This window comes from Macrosteles quadrilineatus, unplaced genomic scaffold, assembly GCF_028750875.1.
Source record: "Macrosteles quadrilineatus isolate MER2022 unplaced genomic scaffold, UCM_ALF_1.0 Scaffold_2__2_contigs__length_208266976, whole genome shotgun sequence".
Taxonomy (NCBI): Eukaryota; Metazoa; Arthropoda; class Insecta; order Hemiptera; family Cicadellidae; genus Macrosteles; species Macrosteles quadrilineatus.
Window position 1 is genome coordinate 71451765 of NW_026542595.1, and position 27521 is coordinate 71479285.

The 27521-nt window shown below is 35.1% G+C and overlaps 1 protein-coding gene across 1 annotated transcript; it reads left to right on the plus strand.

Annotated features, from left to right (window-relative positions):
* Nucleotides 1-379: 379 nt before the first annotated feature.
* LOC128984414 (dentin matrix acidic phosphoprotein 1) lies at nt 380-27345 on the plus strand. The gene is made up of 9 exons (XM_054403733.1): nt 380-525; nt 13599-13700; nt 14642-14704; nt 15242-16393; nt 17436-17509; nt 17906-18110; nt 18624-18740; nt 19485-19657; nt 27124-27345. Exons 1-9 carry the CDS (start codon nt 471-473, stop codon nt 27343-27345), a joined length of 2163 nt encoding a protein of 720 aa, XP_054259708.1. The 5' UTR covers nt 380-470.
* The last annotated feature ends 176 nt before the right edge of the window (nt 27346-27521 follow it).

Here is a 27521-nt window from a genome sequence, read left to right on the forward strand (position 1 = left end):
AACGGCAAGGGGCTGATTACAAGACATTCAAAGGCTTAGACAAGTCCCCAATTGGCACTTATGTGAAGCCATTTGTTAACACAGGGATTCAGTCACATAAACCAATAAGGTGTGATAGTGATGAAACAATTGATGGACTTTTCTTCTTAAGTAAATAATCACCAATGATATTATTATGAGATACAGGTAACTCCAATAAAAACAAAAAGCGCCGCCAATCCCGACTGGGCATTGATCTCGACTGAGTCTGAGTGCACCACAGATCTCTGAGTTCCACAGCCTTGTGATTGAGGGACAGTTTCACGTTATTCGCTAGTCAAATTCGACACTTGCATTTACTTTTGCAGAATTCCACTACTGTAGTTGCAAGCGGCGGCGGGGTGGGGGTTGAGTCTCGACCAGTGCGCGACCGACTCCAGTGCTGTGCGGGCGTGTGTGCGTGTGTTCGTGTGTCTGTGATTGACACCGCCATGTCACCCTGCTGGCTACTAGTGCTACTGTGCTCATCACCCCTCTGGTCCACAGGTACATAACCTACAAACCTGTGCCAATCATATGCAAACCCTAATAAAAAGTAGTGCTGGTTTAGGCCTACAGAATAACTCAAGTCACTAAAACTAAATATTTACAAGTCATATAAAAAAATATGTCCCCAGCCCTATCAATAATATAGTGTTTTATAATGAATAATGTACGAATGCAACGCAATGATAATTTCAACAGAGGTTACTTACAAATTGTAAGGAGTAAATAAATCTAACTACAGTATATAGGGATTCTCCTCAACCGGCCTTTTAAGTTTCCTTGTTATCCCTAGAGATCATTTTGTCATTACTGTTATTATCGAATTGCATCAATGGTTAGCTGGGGAAAGTTCGGTGACTTAATTCACACGTTGACAGATCCAAGCAGGTTTATAAAAAAAAAATAAAAAAAATAATATTATCTTAAAACAAAGCTATACGAACTATAGGGCCTACAGCAGGAAAATAAATGGACTGAAAATAAGTTACAGGTAAATTGTGTAAAGTGCATTCATAGTACCGGTAATTCTGTGAATAATAATGAACACCGACCAATACATTATAGATAAATTAATGCAAGAAACTTCTGATTATGTGTTTACTTTTCCCCTATTCAAATAGTTAGGATGAGTGCAGTGAATGACCGTTTAATCACGAGTTTCCACTTGTATCCGACATGGGAAAATAGGCTGTTAAGCCACAGTGAAAGGAATAGTTTAAACATCTTGTCCGTTGTCTCCTGTACTGTACTATTTAATGATAACAATTAATGTGTTATGTTCACACGGTGTAAAACTTTATTGCACATAAATAATTGTACCAGTTTATGATCGCAAATTATATAACATTTACATTTGTAAAATGGTATTAAATATTAATTATTGTACTGAAAAGAATTATTGTATGTGGCCCAACTCTTCACCAAATAGCCCGTCCAAGATTCTCCCGTTGAAGCTGGAAACCCTTTATATCATAAAAATAACCATTTTAGGATCGTTAAAACATAAATTCTAGTGGACGACCGTTTTTTCATCTAGTAAATTAACATGATGTTTAATCTGCGATCAAGAAATAAAGGCATAGCAAGAAATAAAAATATTTTCATACAAAAATTCAAATAATTAATAGTTACAAAATAAATATTTATTCAAATTATTTATGTACACTCTTGAATATTTTATTTATATTTTTACTCGTTGATTTTAATTGATTTAGTTATGTTTGAATTTATTCAAAAAGGTAACTTGTAATCTAGAATTAGAGTTAAAAAAACCTGGCAAGTGAAACAGCTAACAACAACAACAAAATAATATCAATTATTTAAGATGGGGACTCCACTATGTGCATATTTTAACCCAAATATGAGTGAAGGATGAGTCGTGCGATCTTTTGTAGTCTTGTTAGTGACTAAGGCTGTCATATTCCTTAGACACAGCTATAAATTAATAGCCCATACAGCAAATGGCAACTAAGGGACCTACAGTTTATAGTGGAATCCGAACCACATTTTTAACATCGCCAAAGAAATAAAACAACTCTGCAACTTCCTGAAACAAGCTAATCATGACATCAATCGACAAATATTAACAACTAGCTGGCCCGACAGATGTCGTCCTGTCCTAATGTGGTTTTATGTCAAATGGTCGTTCATTTATAAAATGAGCTCGTTCGCATGTCCTGGGTTGTATTAGTTCGCTACGCTCACTTACCTTTTGGTTGGAGTATTTCATATTGGAAGAAGAGAAGTTGACTGGTTTATAAAAATGCCATTGGGGGGAATCTTGACTACTTTGCTAAAAACAATGCTTATTCTTAGGATTAGACTTGATTTTCAAGCAACTCGCGTCTTTGGGGTGTTTATACTTGCACCCATAACATGTTCAAATAAGAAGTTTAACAAAAGAATTGTGTCACAGCAGCAGATCAAAGTTCATACACGTTAAATGTTTGGACAGGTACAATTAGATAAGAATAATTTTTACATTTGGGTAGTATCAAGATTATTTAATGGCTCAGTATTATGAGAAATCCCAATGGGAAACCTTATATTTGGGAAACTGGGTGGTTATTCCAATTACCCCCCAAACCTTAGCCTCCATGACTGGGTTCGATGCTCTAATGACAAGAACGGTCCCACTCAGCTGTATTCTTTTTCAATCCTAACAATGACATGGTGTATTTACCCCCTTCGAAAAAAAACTTGTTGATAAGCCTTCAACCTAGTAGTGGATTGTGTTTCCTCCTCAAATCATTTTAGTAGTAGGAATGAGTTAATTTTTTTAACTTTCATCTATTAAACCTCTGCAGTGGAAAAAACTATGGAGTGATGCTGATTGGTGTTGTTCCAAACTCAAAACAAGGAAAAAGTAATTAGAATTACTATGAAATGGCTATATAATGGCTATGTTTACTTCATCCACTATTATCCAAGTCGGTTCCCATCCCTATGACACTCCTACCAAGTAAAAACCATTTGGCCTATCAGTGATTAGATTTCTATGGTCTCAGTCGTCAAAAGCTGCACACGTTTTATTTTGATCTTTTCTGGTGGCAGCCCTACACCTCATGTTTGAGGAGGCAAAGTCGATTTCTAGGTTCGAACATAGCAATCGAAAATATAACATCAACAAAAATTAACACCATGTCTACTTCATCAAATGACTACATACGGTTGTGGACACACCAAAATTACAAAAACCACAAACTTACCTCCATTAATCTTGTACTTATTTTTTTTTATGCAACACCACCGGCAAAAGAAAACTAACGCACATCCCGAACCAGTCTCTAAAACCAACTGACACTATTGCCGCCAGGCTTGCCACTGTTGTGTTCCAAAGTTGCAAATTTTGCCATTATGGTCGGGACTTCAAATCGAGAGGCAGACTTATTTTGTCATGGTAGTCAGCTCGCAATGAAAACAAAATTATTATATGCTCCTTTTTTTAAGTTTAATAACTATTGATGACATAATAAATTGCATTATATATTTCTGCATGATTAATTAGTCTAAAAACCGCGTGAAAGTTGAAAAATGTGTTTGGGACACGTGATGGTCATGAATTTCGAGACTTTAAAAATACGAAAAAAATACCTAGAACCTATTCAAAACCAAATAAATGTTTGTAACATATTGTCCTGTCCTAAAAAAATACTAAAACACATAATTATATACTACAAATACAGTATCTACGGAAAAATTTCACTCTATACAAAGAAAATTAGCAAAAGGGGTGGACGGAGTTTGTACGTCATCTTTTACTCTTGAACAATGTTTTCAATTGTGTAGTCCGCCTGCTGTCATTCATCACTTTAGTGCAGCGACCAAAGTAAGGGGGATTTTGCATGCGTTTCACGGTGTGGTTTCTATGAGACTATCAAGGACTACGTCAGCATAGTTTCCTCCAATTCAACTCTGCTTGATAGTAACTGATGAACACACTGTCACCCCCGTTGTGGAAATATGTATGGCCTTCTGCGAACTCCTAAAGTTACTCATGCACATTTTGTATGTCCAAGACACTTTTCTCAACTGGAAACAGTACTGAATAGGGATTGAATCTCTTCTTACAGAAACGTAATTACTGAACGCAATTATAATTTTCTTCCATTCATTATCTTACAATTTTCATTCATAAAGTTTTCAAGTACTATGATGAGACCAATTGTCCCATAAGGGTGGAAACCTTCTAGAACAGTAGTAGATGAAGTAATCACGACGTTGGTCTTGGATTTAGCTAGTAACTTGGCTCAATGGAGATCTTAATTAACAGCAAACCCTCATAACTATTAGTCACAAAAGTATAGATTTCTACAATCGGAAATACAAATTTAGAGAAAAGCTGGTCAAGTGTCGCGTGTTCCAGGGACCAGGGTTTCTTATCTCGCCAATCACTAATCTCAATATGAAATGAAATTGTAATACAGCCTTGAACCAGAGGTTCAAGATTCTTAAACCTATGAACAAATTAAAAGTCTTAGATAGACAAGGAGAACTATCAAAATCTGTCTTAGAACGTTCTACACACTTTTATATTTACGATACAAAAATGAGTTTCCTGTTTATGTTAAATCTACCCACTAATACAGAGACATTATTAGGACAATATTGGAGTCTACTGTCACTTTAATGTGTATAGAAGAAACTGGCCGTTGACATAGGGGAGTCGAGACCTTTTAAATTAATTTTATTTTCTTGACCAAGTAATGTTTCAGTAGCATACAAAAGACATAGTAAATAAAATTGATGATACTTTGGATTTGCTTCAGTTAGTGATTCAACAGTTTTGATTTAATTTATTCAGGATTGAGAAACTTATTTTTTTTATTATTCTCATCACAATGTTTGAAATTTTAACATTTTGTTAAAAGTTTGTTAAATGAAATGGATAAGAAGAGGCCAGTCGACATTGAGCCAACCTTGCTTGAGCCAGAGACACACAAGAAGTGTGTGACAGAAATAAAAGCCAGGCAAATATAGGCCAGCTCTGCTAAATCTGTTCCATATCACAGCATAGCTGCCTTCTGATACCTCCTAGCTATAAAAACTCAAATCAAATGTGTGCGAATGCATAAATGACAAGTTTTGTAACTAGTTCAGGTAACCCGAGTTTCTGTAAAGAAAATAAACATGTACCTCAGTAGTGAGGACCAAAAAGTTCAATAATGAAAATCTTGGAGCAAGCATGTAAAAGTGAGAAACTTTGCTCCAATTACCTACAGTAGAATCCCTCTTGTCCGGACATCTTTTAACTGAACCACACCCAGCAGAAGTGACATCTCTTTAATCAGAAAGTTTTCATCGATTTAATTGTACTCGTTCTGCAGGAAGTGGGAGGTACTTTAACGACTTTTCATGGTCCTAATGCTTGTCAAGAGAGAGGTATCATGTAGCAAATTGTATAATTGCATCACTATTTCAATATTTTAGGTAAAGAACACAAAAATAAATTGAATATATAGGAAATTTGTTGATGTGTTTAACTAGTTGGTCTTTTTACCAAAATTATCTATCAAAGGACCATTAAGAAGGACAGTTTCCTTTCCTAGACAGTTTCAAGCTATTAAACAATTAGTGACTTTTTGTTATGGATGATCAAGTAAACCGTCCATCTAATAGCTGGGTAGCTGAGTGGATATAGTGCTCGTCTAGTAATCAAAAGGTTGCCGGTTCAATCCAGAGAAAAGTTAGTAGGCCTGGATTTTTTTTGGGATTTAAACTGGACCTAACAGTCCTTCATCTGTGGTGTTAATAAATGGTCCTAGCTAGTAAAAGATCTAGTCTTAATTGCACAAGGCATCTCATTCCATTCGACTCTCATCCTTCACAAATAATTGGGTTAAAATATGCTCTTAGGTGGTGTCCCCATCTCAATTTATACCAATAATAAAAATAATCATATTTTCAGGTGTACACTGTCTATTAAAGGCCTAGATTTTGATTTTAATCATACCCAGGTTCAAATTCATCCATCGCCATCATAACCTCTTTACTAATACCAAAATAATTTGGAGTAGGCTATTTAAATAATATTTCTGATTCCATGCTTCAAAAGATATCATTGCAAATAAAAGTTTAAGGCCAAATTAGTGTACGGTTTATCTATTCACTGGTCTGTTAGGAACTCCTAGCCATAGACTGAATGAAACTGAGTAGGAGTGAGTAATGGCCCAGCGCCGCAAATAGCTGTGTCAGGACGGGTAAAAATACTGCCACCAACGCAGGTATTGTCTCAGCTATAACATTCCACCCTCACTGATGACACTGTACACAGTTATTGTCTCACCAATCACACTCCAACTTCACCATTGAGTTGACGGGGTAGCGGATTTTTATCCCCATGGAATTTTACCCCCTGAGCAAACGTGATGTCACAAACCAGGGGGTAAAATTCCGGCCGCGAACTTTTGAGTTTTGCGACATCAGCTTGATGCATTAAACGTGGAATTAAACATATATTTTCACGGTTGTGAATTTAATCAGAACACATCAAATTATAAAAACCTAGAGTGTACGGCCCGGATTTTTACCCCTGGAATTTTACCCCCCGGATTTTTACTCCCGGAATTTTACCCCCTGGCCAGATATATAAATTAGTGAGAATGATTAATTATCTTCATTCTGTTTTAATTTAATAGTAAACATTTTATTATTAAGTAGCCTATCTTAATTTATTTGTAACATCAACTAATCAAACAGGTTTTTGATTTTAATTTTGAGATTCGAGTATCAGGATTTGATCTTTGAAGCCAACGGTTGATTAATATGACATATAAACAAACATCAGAATGGTAATTGATTCGAAGATTTCTTTAACGATTTATTATACAACCGTGGTAAAACAATGTTTTCGTTTGTATTGTAACAATAACAAAATATGCCTTATTGTTTCTTTACGAAGAAATGTTCACCCAATTATCATTTAAATGAGCTACTCAGTTTATTTTACATACTTATTAACCAACAGTTGGCCCCAAACGCAAATCCCGAACATCAAAATTAAACAGAGAATTCTGTTTACTTAGTTGAGACTACAAAATAAATAAATAAAGATAGGCGAATAAATTAACCATTTCCGCTCAAATGGCGGGGAAGCCCCGCCGTTCGTCATGGCCTATTATGCTTATATTTTGATTTTTTATTTTTATTTTTTTATTTTGTGTAAGTATTTAGAAAAAGAATACCAGCCTTCTATAAATCAAGATGATATTTATTTTTTTGCAAACAAATGAAATATGAAAATTTGGCTCAAATGAAATGGAGCTGGTGAGAAAATAGGCCTCTCATAATTGGAGTGGAAAGGGTTAAACAGAAATAAGAAAATCAATCATTCAATTTCTATAAACGGCCAGGGGGTAAAATTCCAGGGGGTAAAAATCCGGGGGTAAAATTCCGGGGGTAAAAATCTGGCCCGTACATCTTCAGTTGTCGAAACGCTAGTTATATGGACAGGGGGTAAAATTCCGCTTATCCGTTTTTATCGCTAATCTAATTAATCACGCTCTGGCTATTTTCATTAGACTTCCAAATCCGCGGGGGTAAAATTCCAGCCGCGAACAAACTTTTGGCCACTCAGGTTACTACGTCATAGTGACGTCAGCTTTGCCCAGGGGGTAAAATTCCAGGGGGATAAAATTCCGGCGACCCGAGTTGACTGGTCTCTTGCACTTACAAGTGAGGACCATTTTGGTAAAAAACTTAAGGAGATGGCGTAATTTGCACTCTGATGAGTAAAGAAGATATAGGTCTAGATTGCACTGTTTGCAAATATACTGGGTGTTTTTTTTTTTTTTTTACTTGCTTCTTTATTTATGTAAAAACTCCAATAGATATATATGCAGAAATATGCAGTTTGCGGGAATCATCTATTGACGTAGAGGCCACAATTGTTGTGATTTCAACGTTAAGTTCCCATTCAACCCCTTTCTCCTTACGCCCTACTTCTAAAATTTGTAAAATTTCTCTGATTTCTATGTGTTTTTTATACTGAACAAGCATGTTAAATGATGTCTAGTGGCATCATTTAAAAATGCTTGTTCAATTAAAAACACATCAAAAACCCGAGAAAGTTTACAAATTTTAGAAGTAGGGCGATTTTTAAGGTGATGAAGCATTTGTAGAAAATGTAATTCCTGACCATAATTTTTTTTTATCTTTGCTAGCTCTTACCGTTTTTGAGCTATAGCTGTTTAAAAAATGTGTTTTTCTAAAAAAAAGGGAGGGGAATTAAAATTTTGAACATAACTTTTGATAGGATTGATGTAGATTCCTCTAGTTTGCACCATTCTTTTTCTTTATTTGTGCCCTCTCATTTCATATGTCAAGTTAAGTTAAGGGTAGGGGGAGAAAGGTTGTAAAAAATTAATGTGGAAATCACAACAATTGTGGCCTCTACGTCAATAGATGATTCCTGCAAACTGCATATTTCTATCTATTGCAGTTTATACATAAATAAAGAAGCAAGTTAAAAAAAAGCACCCTGTATAAGGTTGATTCTAATTTGGCAAACACAAAACATGTACTGAAATTCTTGAGAATTGGCACACTATAGGAAGTCACAAACACAAATCTGGCATTGGTTAAAGGTCTTCCTTAACGATCTAACAGGATAACAGAATTAATGACCAAAGCCTCTGACTGGTAGAGTACACACCAGGGTTGCCACCCATCCCGATCCTGCCGGGAGAATCCAGAATTTTTTCACTTGTGCCCGTGTTTATTCCTATGTTAATTCGGGGGGAAGGGGGGCCCGTCCTTAATTTTTCCCTAACCAAAGGTGGCAACCCTGGTACACAAACTGTACATTAGAATTTAAGGCGGATGCTGAGAAATTACTTGAGTTAAGCACCATATAGACAAAACATAAAATGTCATCCTGGTTTATTCTAAACTCCAAAAAGCTAGAGTCAGTTTAGAGGTCCCAGAATAGCGAATAGTGATGGTGACGTGGCTGCAGTCCAGTGTAAACAGTTAGTGCCCGTGTTGGCCCGATGTAATGCATTTTACACATAACCCCGCACATAGTTCATTCCTACTGGCAAACACACAATCATTTGTGATCAATTGCTTTCGCTAGGAATCGGCACCACCCTCTTTGGCATAAATCTAATGGACGCCCTTAGTGTTGGTTGTACCTGAAATAAATGTTGTTTAAGGATCTGTTGACAGCTCTAGATAGTAGGTATGTCTATTTCTTGCTTGTTTTATTATGAAATTAATAGTTGTAGTCAAAATACGTCTCATAACACATTTTTACATTTTTTTAGAAGGTAATACATACAAAAGAGGGTAAGTTGTGATCGATTTTGATTGGACATTCCAAATTATCATCAGACCCAATAGGCGAATGTCTCAAACATGACCCAACATTCCGATTTTTAAGGGTGGGTGGTGAAATGTACTACCTAAGCAGTGGACACGCAACGAGGCAAGTGTACAGTATTTGAGGTTGAAATGGGTAATAACAGACAAGCTATCGAGCTATGTAGCTTGGTGCAGAGTTTCAGACCAAGAATCACATAGTTAATGGTTTTTATAGTTGGGCTCCTGATATTGCTCGCCTGGTTGCTGGTTTGATCTTCAGAAAAGTCTAAATACGTTTAATGGTTAGAAACTAGACCCAGCTGCTCTTAGTCATTGGGATGTTAATAAATGGTCCTGGTCAACCAGCTGTCATCTCATCCATTCAACACTCACCGTTCAATCTTCACCTGATGTACCAGTGTTCTAAAATATTTCTACTCCAATAACTCTATGAACCCAGATGAATGTAAATGGCTTAAGACCTTGGTTTTGTATTAGGGGTTTCATAACACTAACACAATATCCATTCCATTTAATGAGCATCGCATAGCATGAAGAGATTGAATGAAACAGAGAAAACAGAGCTCAGATAACTAATGTTGGGTACTCAACAAAATCTTACACTGATATCATTTGAGTACACAATAATAGCCACTCAGTGAGATCCTGCTGACATAAAACATTTTGAAAATAATGAAACCTTATAGAGTTATGAGACCGGGTTGACACAGAATCAAGCAAAAGTTCAGAATTTGAATGCTAAAACTAGTATGATACTACCTAACCCATATTTCTGAATAAAAAAATCTTATTCACAAACCAATAACTTCACAGAACTAAGTAGTTTTACTGCTACCTTTAGGTACGGTACTACTTCAAATAATGTCCAACCAATTACTATTTCAACCAAAAATAACTAGAACTAACAACACTTCTAGGATAATAGTCTACTCTTTGTTTTGCAGTCTGGACAAAAATACTGAGTGAATTAAAATTAGCCTGGACAAAAGAAAGTGGAATGTTGTAGCGACAAGAAGAGGTCTGAAGATCGAATCCACTGTCAAATAGTTGGCTAAGCCCATGGTCTGCAGGGAAAGGAATCTCATTGTTCTAATTTAGATATTACTTCTACATCTAAATGAATTGTAGAACTACATAGTCTTTGGCTTAGATCTTATATTTTATAAACTTCCTGCACAGAAAAGTTCTCATATCCATGTGAGTAATCATCCATACCGTTAGTAAAGGAAGTAAATAAATTATCTGAGAATTACTTTGTTAATTTTTGTACAGTACCTAATAAAAAAAATATAAAAAATTTACTTTTTGATCAAGATTTTTTGATCGAGCTGTAGACCAAAAGGTAAATATCTACTTTAATTATATCACAGTTCAGGGGCTAAAACATGGATTTCAATTAAAAATATATTCAAACGTGTCTACATTTTTGAACACCCATTAGGCCTACATACTGTGGATGCAATTTCAAGACTGTCAGAACAGACAGTTAACAAATTTCTCAATTCTATTTTTTTTAACACAAGTCTACTTATGGGCAATAAATGTCACAACAAGTAAACTACAACTATTCATGTTATTTTTATATATTATCTGTAACCTTTAATAGCACAACAAAGCTTCAATGTACACTATTATTTGTTTTTTTAGCACTACACGAAGGCTGTGAATTAAAATTGGGCATTTTGACGTATTAAGGGTACAAATTGGGAAAACCCATTTTTTGGAAAAATTCCCTATGAGGGAAACTTGATGAAATGCTTAAGATGTGCAGACTTTATAATTTATTATTCACTAGCTGTGTACCCGTTCTACGCACGGGGATCTTATAGTATCAGTTGAAACCTTCTTATATAAAGAACAGTAGTTGGTTTGCATATTTTCAGATATGCTGGCCAAACTATTTATTATACATAACTTCATTTTATGTCGTTTGTTGTTGTTCCGGATCGGTATGACAATCAATAAAAGGCTAAATTACCTGTGTCCGCCGGTCGATCCTAATGTATCCTATTACAGGAGATGCATTTCGGCGAAATTAAATCGCCATCATCAGTCCTATATATAAGATCTTAAGCTTCCCCATTAGGTGCATCTTGGAGTTTTTGAAACACATACACGAACTGTACACTTATACACATAACGAATAAAACATAAATACACGGTAGGCCTACTTTTATTTTTACTATGGACAAGTAGACGCGCGTCGGTCGTGTGCCGAGTCTTGACTGAAAACGCTCATTTAAAAAATGTAAGTTTCCCAGCAATATACAACACTGATTCAAGGTCTATTTCCCGGTTATCAAAACTCAAGAACAATTTTATGCACAAAGAATCTCTATTTTCATTTACTGTTACCCTACAAATTATTGCACTTGCGATTAATTAAATCCGTTATGTAAGGAAAAACGTTTTTAATCTTAAGTGGTTTGGATTTGCTTTCAAAACGTGATCGGAAATGGTTGCGGTATTTGTAAACAACATTCAATGTAAACATATCAGTGACAGCTAGAAGAAATAATCTTGATTTGAACAGCTGTTCGTTATTTCATAGAAGAATATGTGCTAAACATTGGGAGAAAACTTTACAAAAATCGCACAAAATTGGGTTTTTAATTGTCCGTCATTTTATGTACAAAGTGGTGACGCCATATTTTAATGGCTAAAGACAATCTCGCCAATTCAGTGAATGCATTAAAATGATTTGGAACTTGATAGGTACTCTCGTTTTTCAGGAGTAGGCCGCGTAAAATGGCTCTTGGGTCGTAACAGACTGGAAGACGGACAGAAATTTAGATGAGACTTGTTTCGGTTTCTCTAATGTATAACACGTAAAAATAACCTAAAAGTTTATGATTCTGAGCAATGTACAGACAAAACTCTAATTTTATTTATATAGATTTTGGGATATTTACTGCAATAACATTATTATTAAATTAGGCTAGTTTTTTTTTTTACTTATACTATGTGTACATTCCAAAAACTTAATGTAGCTTGTCTGAATCAGGTGTTCCAAATAAAAACAAGTAACTTTACTTGTGCTCTGCTATAGATATGACCACAGAATATAGGAAAATGGATTCCTTTGAAATTACAGTAGAAAAAAGTTACAGTATCATAACTAACTAGTAAAATAGAAAAGACAGACAGAGATGAAGCTTTTTTATAGGAGTATAAATTTGTTGTGTAGCTTCTTTTATCCGACCTAAAATATCTAAATCCCAGTACATGTTTTAAGCTGTTTTAATTTCATTTGATCTTTTTTCATGCTATAACAGTTTACTAAATTATTAAGATAGAAATTGGATATAGGAGATTTCAGTAAAATAGTTAGTATTCCCATACTGTTCATCAGACAAACCAGATAAAATTGAATATAGTCTTGTCCAACGGCCAAGTCAAGAAAGTTCACTGGCAAGAGTCCCTTATATCGGATACCCAAATAGCCGTATTGCCCTGCTGCTCTACACTAACTTTCTGTTCAGGGGGAAAATACACTTTGGGGTACCATAATAAAATGTATAGCCAGTAGATTTTCTTGTGCTTACTATTTAAACAATTATTAGAGTATGAAGAAAAAAAAACATAAAGGTTACGTGTTAATTTAATGATACTGTAAAAGTCATATTTGCATCCAAAGTGTTAAAATTAAGGAGCCTACATAATGGGTAGCAAAATACAGTACGTAGGTTTTGACTACGTACCTGGTTTGGATTGAAATGTGTTCATTAAGTCGAACTGTAACCGTCCTAACTTGGTTATTTTATAAGGGTATTTTATTCATGCATTAGGCTAAAAATTACTCTTATCATAATTAAATTGAGAATAGTTAAATCAATGAAAGCAACTGCTTTGATGAAATAAGTGATAAGGATGTTACAGAAAATTTTTAACAACTGAAGTTTTCAGTTTAATAATAAATAATTTACAAGTGGTTTGTAGCTTTTTGCTTGTCCGACCTTTTTTAGGCAGTATGCAAACCTATTGCTTGTAAAGTAGTATACTGCCTCCTTATAGGCTAATTAATCTCCGTCGGATATAAAAGTCATATTATAAGACCTTACAAGGAAAGGTAATAAAGATAATCTTGTTTAAATAGGTAAGGCAAAAAAATCAAGGTTCCTTTAAAATGTGTTGGTTCCAGATTGAATAAGCAATGTTCTAAATCCAATTTCCAAGAAAAAAATGTATACAAATGCCTTGTTATTGCCATGCTCATAATTTGAAGGTGATACCGTATTGTTCTGTTACAGAGGGAGTGGAGGGCTGGGGTATCTCTACTGTACCGTCGGAGAGTGAGTGTAGACCTTACATAGAGAAGGCCCTCAAGGAACACGTACCAGAGTCCCCACAAGGTAATAATCATCCATCACGTACAATCGACACATAGTTGCATTTACTAGTCCTAGCCACTATATAGTGCTCTCACGCATTATCTATCTTTACTACTCAGTTGAGGTTGAGCTAATAGGTCTATCCTCAAAATAATATGGTTAGTGTGGTTAGTACAGTACAGTAATTGTTTGATAAAAAAAAATAACAATACAAGCTGCTCATGTTTTGTTGCTCCCAAAAAGGTATTTTAGTTGTTGAACTTATATTAGTGCATGGTGCACTATGTACATTTTAAATGTTAAAAAATAAGTGTTGTATGTTCTTTATATTTGATTTATTCTTTTTGGATTCGACAAATCTTGACTAAATAACATTTTGTAATATAACATTTTGTCATCACATAACATTTTTGTATAACATTTTGTCATAAGAGTGTTAATTTTAATGTGAGGACAAGTGAAGGAAGAGTGTAGAATGAATGATGCAATACTGACTGAGATGAACTGGATTATTTGCAAGAATCATTTACTAAAAACCTAACAATGAAGGATAGTTTAACAAAGTTTTAAAACATAAAAAACATTGCCTTTTTAAAGTTGATCTAGCAACCTTCCGTTTATTACCCCAGCACCAGACCAACATCAACAACAAACAAAACATCTTACAATTAGAATGATACAGTATTTTGAAAAATAAACAACGCATACAATGATTTATAGCTCCTAGGACATATTTCTTAGATAGGGGTTTTAGTTAACATTCTTTACTAACTCTTTGATAGTGATGAAAGGTAAACAAAATGTAAAGAAAATTAATTTTCATTTATCAGTATTAAAGTTCACTAATTAGGCAGAAATTAATTTAAATTTACATGTACAGAATTGGTTTAGAATTTTCCTTTCATGTCATAAAAATAATTTGCATTAGAGGCAGGGATTGTAGTTAGTTGTGTCTGTTATAGAGGCAGTAGATGCAACGGGCTCTGAACATGCGACACCCCTCTCCTCGTCAACCGAACAGGCAAGTCATTTATATAAGTGAGAATGTCATAATAACAGTAGTAAAAAAAATCCCATATTCGATATAAATTTGGGCATAGCATAGCCCAGATTTAAGAGCAATGCTCAGGCCCTACACTGCTGAAAAGACACAAAGTATTAACTGGATCCTACCAATTTACAAAGTTTCTACTGTAGTACAACTTAAGATGAAAATAAATCAAAGTGCCTTAGTTTGCATTTTTTCTCTTCAAATCCGTTTTCAGAACAATAGTTATTAAGGCGAATTCTCCTTTGATGCCATGTACCTATGTTTAAATAAAATTAATTAAGGAACGATACGAGTGGGGCTGAATGCTGAACTTTTGAGGCCCTGCATACTTCAAAAGTATAATGTAATCTTTATAGAAATGAACTATTAACATTAAAAAGTGTGAACTGTTTTACGTAGATGTAACTATTAGAAATGAACTATTTAAATTAAAAAGTGTGAACTGTTTTACATAGATGGAACTATGTACAATGATTGAAAGTGAATATAACACATTAATTTGTTTAGGAAGGATCGATCGAAGAAACCGAAGAGGCTACTACGAAAGAATCCATAGAAAATGATACAGGGGATGAGGCTGAAAAACAAACTGAAGGAGAGTCAGCAGAGACAACTGAGGAAAGCATTGAGGATTCTCAGCAAGCAGGAACTGGAACAACATCAGAGGAGGACGTAGCATCTGCTGAGGAAACAGCTGCAGAAAGCACAGAGGGCACGGAGTCACAAGAGGGCGCACCAGAGGAGGAAACAAAGGCTGAAGAAAGTTCAGAAGCAAAAGAAGAACCAATTGACAGCCAAGACTCTGTAGAGGGAGAGCAAGAGTCTGTGGAAAACAATGAAAATACAGAACCTACTTCAAGTGAAACTGAAGAACAAGGAGGGGACCAATCAGCGGAGACACCTGATGAAGGCACAATAGACACGACTGAGGAGGAAGAAGCACAAAGTACAGAGAAACCCCAAGAATCTACGGAACAAAATGAATCTTTAACAGAAAGTGAAGAGCAACAAGAAGAGACAAATGAAGAGGGAGCGACTAGAGAAGTAGTATCAGCTGAAGAGACTAAAGAAGAAACTACAGAATCAGAAGAGAAGACAGAAGCAACAGAAGATGCAACCACATCAACTGAAGAACATGCAGAATCACAAGAGGAAGCTGAAAACGTAGGAGGAGAAGTAACAGATTCTACAGAAGCTGCCGAATCTGCTGAAACTCAGGAGACTGAGGTAGTTCAATCTACTGAATCTGGTGCTGGTGAAGTGGTGACAGAAAGCTTTGAAGAAACTGTTGAAACTACAGAAGCATCAGCAGAAGAAGCAAAACCAGTATCAACTGAGGAAGAAACACCAGCTTCTATTGAAGAAATTTCAGAAAAAGAGGCACCAGTTTCTGTGGAAGAATCTTTAGAAGCAACTACAGAGACAACTGAGGAAGGATCTGCAGATGAAACGTTGAAATCAGTGGAAGAGACAGAAAAAGATTCATCAGTTGAAGCACAAACAGAGGAAAGTACAGAAGCAAGTGGAGACACTGAAACAAGTGCTTCAGAAGAGCAACCAGCAGTGGAAACACTAGTAGAAGCTGAAGAATCCACTGAAAAGATAGAAGCAACACCGACTAGTGCTGCTGAGAGTGAACAAGAGTCAACTGAACAAACTGAAGGTAATATAAAAAGCTACTAGTATAAGAATAGTTATATATTTCATATTTCTGATCCAGTGGTTTGGGCGAAGGACTTCTGTCCTGATCACCCAGGTTTACATTTTGTAGTTTTTAAATTTGCCATGAGACAATTAGGTTAAAAGCTGTTAGTCTCTTGGGCAGGTAAAAGCCAACGCAAAATATACAGTACACACTTACAGGCTAGTCAAATCATTCATTGTGGCTAGCACTTGTACTTCATCACTACTACTCTTCCTCATTAGCACTTATCATCTTATCTACAGATATGTGTAGTTTTTGTCCCTTTTTAACTGCCTGTTAGCATTAAGCAGCTTATGACGGCCGGGATTCGGACTCTTGTTGATGTAGAAAACCTCCGCCAGTCTCGACGGCATCCTTAGATTGTGACTGTTGGTGTTTCTTTACCCTCCGCTTTTAAAGCAGACTCTCAGTGTTCAGCAGACCCTCTGACCATAATCATGACGATCCCTGGAGGTGTCCCAGAACAAGTCGACCATGTCATCTTTGATAGGGTAGTTAAAAACTTCTCTTACACTTTTCACTACACAAGAAATTTTCCTCAGCTGCTATAAGAATGCCCTGGATCTCAAGAGCATTCCGATAGAGTAATGTTCTGAATGAAAAAAAAATCCTTGACTCAAGCGCTGACACTTGCTTTTTGAGTATTGCATTTTAAGTGTTAAGCTCTTTTACGATCAACATCCAGGATGTCAATTCTTCCCTCTGCTGTTTAATACTTGCCTTTATTTCAGCAATCTCTTAATGGCAAACATCTAGGTAATCATCGTGCATTATGATTGTGCATCGTGCATCGTGATTATATAATACATTTCTATTCCAATATAACCTTTAAACTTAATATGATATTCTGCTTTCAGTGAAAAAACTAAACTCTTGATGCAGATTTCAGAACATGTATTGATGCTAAGAGCTTATATGGATGAACTTAAAATGCTACATCTCTTTTATAGACACACAATTTTGTACCACCTCAAGATGATATTAACGATTGGTGTTTCAGAGCAGGAGCAGCCTGTGGAGCAAGAAGAAGCTATCAAGGAGGCAGCTCCTACTATAGAGGATCAACTATCTTTGGTGAGTGTACTTCATGAAATGCACATAATGTGTGATAATGAATTTTGAAACACTTATGCAACAGCAATGCAGAATAAGCATAAGATCCTACAGGTTAAATTAAAACCCTTAATACATTTTTTCAATTATATACCTGAACTTCTTATCAAAACAGAAACTGTGTTTGTATTTTTTTTTACAATTTGTATGCAATTTATAATACCTCCTACTGACAGTACTTTTTCCTTGGGGTTCTTAAGATAAATAAGTAGACAGCCCAGACCTAGGTCTTGCCATGAATACAATGTTATTAGCTACTATAGTGAAATCCACTACACTAGAGCTTTGTTTAGTTTCCCATTGTTACAATTTTCTAAAAGACACCAGTTATCTTAACACTCTAATCTTGCTGGGTAGGAGTTTGAAGTGCCTAAAGTACGACGGCAGAGGGAGCACATATCTGAGATACTGAAGCTGACACCTGAGTCTGCGGAGGTGGAGATGTTGCTGGCCAAGACAATCGAGAGCACACTCAAAGAACTCAAAAAACTGTACGATTCAGCAATCAAGCCTCTAGAGATACTGTACAAGTACCGCGACCTGAGCAACAGGCACTTTGGAGGTGAGTTCAAGTATTGCAGGAGTTAGAGGCTGTTGGATGATAAAGTTTGCATGTTTTCAACAAAAAGTATAGTGAAACCAAAGTTTTCAGGGATCATAGTTCCGTAGAAATTGACTCAGTGTTTTTACACAACAATAATTTGTAACCAACATAGATAAAAGATGAAACAGGCAGCTAATAATAATAAACTACTTAAAAGTGATGGACAAATTAATTAGGCAATAATAACTTTTTCATAATCATAAACTGATATCTTGGATTACACGAAAAAAATATGAAAGTTTACTGAAGCTAAGAAAATTTAACAAACAACAAAAAATGGTGGGTGAAAATTTGGCTATGAGCACAAATCAGCAGCTAAATTTTTTTAAGCCTTTTCAAAAGAAATCTAATTTTGCCTAAATTTGTCATAGTTATTGCTTTACAAAAATGGCATTGAAAACTTGCTATGCAAGAATATATTATTGAAATAATTGCAACTACATTATGGTAGATGAATTTTGTTTGTTTTAGACCCAGAAATCTTCTCTAAGCCCTTGATTTTATTCATGGGACCCTGGAGTGGTGGCAAATCTTCACTCATAAACTACCTTCTTGATAATGAATTCCAGGCATCTTCTTTAAGGACAGGTAATTTAAAACTTTATTCTTTGTGTGTTAAACGATTTCACACAGCATTGATGCCTTAAAAATAATAAATTTCTTGACTGGTAGTTTATGAAATCGTATCCTTGAGAACGTTTGTTTGACACTTCAACATTTTACGTTGTTCATACCATTAGTTATTATGTACAGATGCTCTTTTTTAGATTGGTGACAAATTTGTTTAACAGTGCATATAAAACATCATCTCTACTTAAGGTAATATTTAAATCAAGTGAAATTGTAATTTTTATTCTACATCACAAGTAAGGCTTCAATAATCCCACATTCCTTAACATAAATATCGTGGTCTTTAAGATAAAACCATGCCGTAGTACTCAAAACTGATGTTTCAGCCTCATTGGAGATGGCCATTTTCAGAGCAGTAAAAGACAATGATGTTGGAATTTCAGCTAATTCATCAGCAATATGACACTGCTTTGACACAGAAAGACCATGATATTGCAGTTTACTTACAATTCTTTGAACTATGCTGGCTTTACTAACCAGCTCATATTTTGATCCAGTAGGTACCTAAGTGCTTCTCATTTTTTTTTACAAGAAATTTAGAAGTAACATTATTTGGATACAATGTTTTAGAGATTATGTTTAAAAATTCCTAAGGAAAACCTGTGCTATGAGTGCTGATTAACACAATCAAATTACAAAAGTTTCAAAAACTAAAAATGATTGACCAGGATAATGTAATCTTAACCAACATTGTTGATACAGGTGCTGAACCGTCGCCAGCCTACTTCAACATTCTGATGTGGGGAGAGCGGGAGGAAGTATTGGATGGAACACAACTGGCTGCAGACTGGACCTTCTCTGGGCTACAGAAATTCGGACAAGGACTGCTCGACCGACTGAGGGGACTCAAGCTAAATAACCCATTGTTGGAAAAGGTACGAATAAAAAAGGAAAAGGTTATTAAATAAAATTTAGTATAATCAATGTAATACTCCGCCCCAGCAAACCTGCAGACTAAGCGGCCTGAATTGACTGGGACGGTGGTGTCGTCCTGTAATCCAGCTGTAATAGAAGCTCTTTGAATCGTATCTATGCATTTAATCGGAAAAAATGCTGCATTGCACACCCCTAATTCTTTTCCAACAAATGTATCACAGAGTGCACCTCATCACATTGCTGTTTGCAATGAATGTGCCCATTTTATTAAAACTCCACTTCAGACAAAGCACAATATATATAATGACTGCAGAGCAGGAATGCTATGATTCTAAGCTGGAGGTGATAGTCCCAACGGTGCTGTTGCAAAACGTCTGTTACTTTGTGGATGACCCTAGTATGATGTTGCCAGATTGTATACAATTTATCCGTCCTTAATTTTAACTCTGAAAGATAACCATATTATAGTTTTAAACAGTGAATTATGATATACCTGTTGGATTGCTACACACCATAAAGCTTTCTATAGACTTTCATAAACTTAGGCCTACAAAATTCCTTTGGCTATTAAGTTAGCCCACATTGAACTTGAAGTCATTCCTTTCTTAATAAAGATAATTCCTAATTTGTGTTTTATTTCTGTTTAATAAGGTAAGTTTTTATCTTAATCTTATAACTATGAATTATTGAATAAAGAGATTTGGTATGTTACAATATAAAATTTATTAATGAAATACAAATATAAGATAAGTTATTAGTTGAACTAGTTACAGGGTAAGTTAACAATGGTAAATTTTCAAAATGGTGGGGTTCCAAAGTGGATGAAAAGATTCTCTAGGCTTAGGCCTATATTGGGTTGGTTTCTTCTTAAGTACTAATTAATATTCAAATAGATGACCTCTTAATCTCAGGGAGGGGTGGTCGTGCCGGTTCGAATGATATATTAGGCTTCTTTAAAATGCAAATAATTTAATTTAGTTATTGTTCTGAAATAAGTTAAGCTAGGTTCATGATGCTATTAATATAATAATGTTAATGTCCAAAGAAAGATTCCAAATGGTTTCACTGAATTTAATGAAATAAAATAGAATTTGAAGATTAAATTTTGAATAAAAGTTCAATTTGAAATATGTATATCTTGATGAGTTTAAGGTTGATTGGGCCTAGTAGGCTATGCTGATTAAATGTCCAATGAAGATTAACTTAAATTTGTCCTTAGTTAAACAAGATGGATGATGGTTACCAAATTTGGAGTGTCTGTCTTCTTATAAATTGGTACTCTTCAATGCACTTGTCCAATACTTTTGGATGATGAGAAATTTAAATTTTAGGTTTTACTTTGGGATTATGAATTTTAGTTTAAATTAAACACAATTTCCAATAGAATGATGTTCACACTGTGAAGAGTTGGCAGGATCTGGGGAGAGGCAATGGTAGAAGCTCAGGAAGTCCATGTCCATTGTTGAAGTGATGTACAGCTGGTTAATTTACATGAATGACACTTGCCACAGTAATTTTGATTTTCTTTGGATAATTTTGAAAAATAATACTATATTTAAGATGTTATTATTATATTGCAATTTTCTTACAATTCTATATTATTCTAAATAAATGATTATTGTTGGTTTTTGATGAGTACTTAATAGGTATGGAGAGAATTTGCATAAATATTATATTGTAACATAAAATAGGATGATGTTTCTGTGAGGTGATGGGATATTATATAACATTGAACAAAATTGGATAAAATAACACATTAACAAGAGGAACATATTAAATAACTGATAACACATTATCAGGGGCATTAACAGACATTATGGGAGAAAATATACAAAATAAAAGAGAAATTAATGTTAATGATGAATGAATGACATGTAATATTACAAATTATCCCCACAGAAATCTGTATGCTATGAAATGAAATACAGATTTCGACAAAATATGAAATGGAATCATGAATCATTAATATGAATGATACTTAAAGATAGGTATGAATAACATTAAATGATTGATTTTCTGGATGAGAGAACATTGGGTGATAATACAACAAAATTATAAACTAAGTTAACAAATGTGTAGGACAATAACATTAAAATGGGAGAATAGAATAGAGTGTTCATGGCCTGGCATGGGAAGAAAGGGATATTATGGCTGTTGTTCCATACTGTTCAATATCAAATAACTTTATTGTTTCTTTGTTATTAAGGAGATTACAGTTTATTAGTAAGTGAGTATTGTCTATAAACCTTATCACTTGGGTATTAGTTTATGGAAAACACAATTTATGGGGTCACGCACTCGCGATTAAGGTCCATGGCACAATTTGGTTAGAGATGATGATGCACAAAAGTCTATTGATGGATGAAACACATTATGAAATTTATTGATGTACAATGTCTTCGAAGGTAGGGTCATCATTATCTATCTCGTCGATCACAGCTTCTATTGCTCGGGTTGGTTCCAAATATTTCTTAAGGGCTGATATATGGTAGGGGCCGTATAAAACATCTTCATCTTCTTTCGCTGGTATTTATTTAACAAAATGCTTAATTTTTCACGTTCCTCTGCGGTTTTATGCGTATTTGTTGCTAGGGAATAATCTATTTCTTCTTGGGTTAATGTTTCATCTTCGATTGGATCTGTTTTTCTATTTTTGAAGTTATTTATTGTGCTATTAAATTTATTATATATTGGATCATCGTGATATACATCAAACGTTTCATCATTAAAATATTCATTATTTGGCCTATGGCTATCATTAATTATTAAGTGACATATTTGTCCCTCTTGGTTGCACATACAAAACTTCAAAGTAACATTGTGATTATTTATCTGCATATCTATTTCATTTGTGTTGAAATTCAGATCCATTTTAAGATTAGACAAAACATCTACTCCTAATATTATAGGTTTTATTAGATTTGGTACAATAAGATATTCCAATGGCAAGGTGTGTTCTGCAATTGTGGTGGGAACGTAAATAATTCGAGAGACTCTTTTAGATCGCTCATTTGTAGCAGTTTTGATTACTGTGTTATTAACTGGAAATTCTTCAAATGGTGAAATTTTGGATTTGTTTTCACTGAACCAGGATTCTGATATACAAGTTATTGATGAACCAGTGTCGACTAATGCGTTTACTCTAATATTATTAAGTTTGATGCTAATTTCTGGGCAACTTATTTGAGTGAAATTTAGAGATTGATTATTTTCTGAATCATTTTCTAATAAGAAGTTCTTATCACACATTATACTTTGGGATTGAAGATGATTTATTTCATTACCGAGACTTTCATAAATAGGCGCTGTAATTTTAGAGTTAACTAATGATAATTGACCCTCTCGGTTGTCGCTTACAGCGCCGAACCGTTTTCCTGTATATATGGTGCAGGATGAGTCTGTGGCTCGTAACTGTGTGATGATTGGTTATTTGGAGGAGCACTAGGCACGTAGTTATTTTGCCTCATTACTGCGCAGAGCTGAGCTTGTTCTTGGGTTGGGTGGTTTCTGTAGGTCCGTTGGTTGTGGTCACCGTTACGTGGAGGATATCTGTCTCGTTGATATGGTTTGTTTTCATGGTTTCGGTCGTAATTAGGATGATTGTAGTTAGGACGGTAATTTTGATGATTTGGATAATTTCTGTGTTGGTGATTGTTGTTGTATGAATTGTTGTGATATGAAGGTATCTTGGGTTGGTACGCTCTCTGATTCTCGTAACGGCCGTTTTGATGATAGGTGTGTGGTTGTTGATTTGGAGTTGTCGGTCGGTTGTTGGATGAGCTGTTGTGATTCTGGTTGTTGGTACGTGTCTTCTTCGGTCCTTCTTTGAGATCTTCACGTTGTAGAAGACTTTCTAAGGCACGTACGGTGGTGATGTTTTGTACATTGATGCAGTCTTGTATGATGGAGTCAAATCTCTCTGCCATCAGTGTCACAATTTCTTCTTCGGTTAGGCAAGGGCTCATAGATTGGAGTGAAATTACACGTTCTGTAAGGTATTCACTGCGGCTGAGGGTGCCATTTGACCGGTATTTTTCTGATTCGATTTTGGCTCTTAAGCTGCGTTGTACTTCTCTTGACCAGTATTTAGCTTCGAATTCGTTGGAAAATTGTTCCCAGGAACTTAAGTCAGTCTTTACAAGTTGTAGCCATCTTGAGGCGGGACCTTCGAATGAAGTTTCTAGCAGGTCTTTGAGATATTCAATCGGGTCATAATTGCTGTTTCGCTCAAGTCCTCTGTCGTAATATCTTTTCAATTTATTAAGATATTCTTTTGGGTTGCCACTTCGGCCGTTGAATTTTGGTATTTGTCGGTCTTTCTCTTCATTTCCATTGCATATAATTTTGATTGGGCCTTGGAAGTTTTCAAATGTTTTGCTCTGTTTGAGGGTTTCCACTTCTTGTTCACATTTAGTCAGATTTTGATTTAAATTTTGGATTTCAGCTTGCTGAGATTCTAAAGTTTTGTTTTGGATGGTGAGTTTTGGGAGAATTTCGTTTTGTATGATGGCCAAATTAGCTTTAGAATTCTGTTCGGATTCTTGCCTGGTTCGTTGAGAAAGTTCTTCAATTTTTTGGTCAAAATTCTGTTCATGCATTACCAATTGTGTTTTGACAGCAGATAGGATGTCATTTTGTCTCTGTTGATTTTTATTATCAGATATTGATTGTTGTTGTGTAAGATTATCAATGACGAATTGTCTCATTTGATCTTGTGATTCATCAATTTTTTGTGTGAGTTTCTCGTTGAGTTTAATCATTTCCTCAGCTTGTGTTGTCTGAGTGATCTTAATTGAGTTTATTTCGATCTGGAATTTATTTTGACTTTCACGATTTTCTGATATTTGAGTTTCTAGCGCGGTTCTGCAAGCTTGAATTTCTAGGCTATTAGCATCAATTTTATCATTGAAGCTTTGAGTGAGTTCAACTTTTAATTCATTGAGTTTGCTGTTGATTTTACTGTTAATTTCGGCATGGGATTCGTTAATTTTGCTGTCAATTTTAGCATGGGATTCGTTAATTTTGCTGTCAATTTTAGCATGAGATTCGTCAATTTTGTTGCACAATTTAGTGTCTAGTTTAGTCATGAGGGCAATTAAAGTATTAATATCTGATGGTGCAATTAGTGTTGATGTGACAGTTGCTGTTGCACCGACAGTTGCACTAGGGTTGTTCCGTTGCCGTGTTGTTAGGTCGTCTGGGTCTGGGTGACGTTCGTCGGCGTCGGCTATGTTCGGTAACGATCGGCTGTGTTCGGGTGCGGGTGTCTGGGTTATTGATCCGCTAATGTGACCTTGGCTATCACCTGGCATTTTGGAAACATTCAGACTTTGTTTACTGGACAGTTCAGTGGCAACATTTGCAAACAGACTTGTAGGAATGGGAATACTAGTGTCTGATTGGTCCATGGACTCGTTGCTTTCTTCCTCTGTGAGTTGTGATGTCTGCTGTGGATGTGTTTTTTGTTCTGTGTCCGTGCGTGTGATGTCATCAAAATGGCGACCTTCTTCTTCAATCTCGCTCTCGCTGTCAGTGTTGTTGTAGTCGTAATTTGGGTTTAGGTTAGAATTTTTACGGTTGGGTCTTAAATTATAACCTTTCTCGGCCATGATTAATTATTGTGCGAATTATGCGAATTGTGCGTGATTAATTAGTGTTTTGTAAAACGGCTTTGTGTTGTTATTGGGGTTGGGAATATTAATTACGGGTCGTACAATAGGCTATGGGTTCTTACAATCTAGTACAACTTAAGGTTCAAAGCTTAGATCGAAAATTGCAATATTTTATGACTACCGTAATATATCATTCGAAAGCCGACACGTTGGGTCGCCAAATTTGCTACACACCATAAAGCTTTCTATAGACTTTCATAAACTTAGGCCTACAAAATTCCTTTGGCTATTAAGTTAGCCCACATTGAACTTGAAGTCATTCCTTTCTTAATAAAGATAATTCCTAATTTGTGTTTTATTTCTGTTTAATAAGGTAAGTTTTTATCTTAATCTTATAACTATGAATTATTGAATAAAGAGATTTGGTATGTTACAATATAAAATTTATTAATGAAATACAAATATAAGATAAGTTATTAGTTGAACTAGTTACAGGGTAAGTTAACAATGGTAAATTTTCAAAATGGTGGGGTTCCAAAGTGGATGAAAAGATTCTCTAGGCTTAGGCCTATATTGGGTTGGTTTCTTCTTAAGTACTAATTAATATTCAAATAGATGACCTCTTAATCTCAGGGAGGGGTGGTCGTGCCGGTTCGAATGATATATTAGGCTTCTTTAAAATGCAAATAATTTAATTTAGTTATTGTTCTGAAATAAGTTAAGCTAGGTTCACGATGCTATTAATATAATAATGTTAATGTCCAAAGAAAGATTCCAAATGGTTTCACTGAATTTAATGAAATAAAATAGAATTTGAAGATTAAATTTTGAATAAAAGTTCAATTTGAAATATGTATATCTTGATGAGTTTAAGGTTAATTGGGCCTAGTAGGCTATGCTGATTAAATGTCCAATGAAGATTAACTTAAATTTGTCCTTAGTTAAATAAGATGGATGATGGTTACCAAATTTGGAGTGTCTGTCTTCTTATAAATTGGTACTCTTCAATGCACTTGTCCAATACTTTTGGATGATGAGAAATTTAAATTTTAGGTTTTACTTTGGGATTATGAATTTTAGTTTAAATTAAACACAATTTCCAATAGAATGATGTTCACACTGTGAAGAGTTGGCAGGATCTGGGGAGAGGCAATGATAGAAGCTCAGGAAGTCCATGTCCATTGTTGAAGTGATGTACAGCTGGTTAATTTACATGAATGACACTTGCCACAGTAATTTTGATTTTCTTTGGATAATTTTGAAAAATAATACTATATTTAAGATGTTATTAATATATTGCAATTTTCTTACAATTCTATATTATTCTAAATAAATGATTATTGTTGGTTTTTGATGAGTACTTAATAGGTATGGAGAGAATTTGCATAAATATTATATTGTAACATAAAATAGGATGATGTTTCTGTGAGGTGATGGGATATTATATAACATTGAACAAAATTGGATAAAATAACACATTAACAAGAGGAACATATTAAATAACTGATAACACATTATCAGGGGCATTAACAGACATTATGGGAGAAAATATACAAAATAAAAGAGAAATTAATGTTAATGATGAATGAATGACATGTAATATTACAGGATGCATTCTTGAAGAAAAGGGATACTTTCTGAATGGAAAGAAAAAAAGTTGTAAAATCAAACCTTGTATTATACATTTCCATTCCAAACTCGTGCTGGAAATTCTTGCCTCTATGAAACTTTCCCAATTCTGTAATTGAGAACGACCCTTCTGAGTTTGAAAAAAATAATGCTATAATATGTTGTTTACATTAGACAGTAGAATAGCTTTTAGTGATCGATCCCAAGGATTCCTCTGATTTCAGGTGAACATTGTGGAAATTCCCGGTATCCTGGAGATACGCAAGCAGGTAGAGCGTCTGTTTCCATTCAATGATGCTTGCCAATGGTTTATTGACCGAGCAGACATCATCTTCCTAGTGTATGACCCCAGCAAGCTTGACGTCGGCCCTGAGACTGAGGCTATCCTTGACCAGCTCAAGGGTAGGGAGTACCAGGTAACTACCAACACTAACCTTACAATCTGAAGGTTGCCTATTCGTTCCGGGGAATAGTTCAGCCTAAAACTGGATCTAGCTGTCTTTAATCATTGGGATTTTAACATTTGGTCCTGTCCCATGAAGCAGCTGATTTGGGTTGGTAATAAAGCTACACAAGGCATGTAACTCATCCAACACTGATCTTCCTTTGTATTGCTGATTAA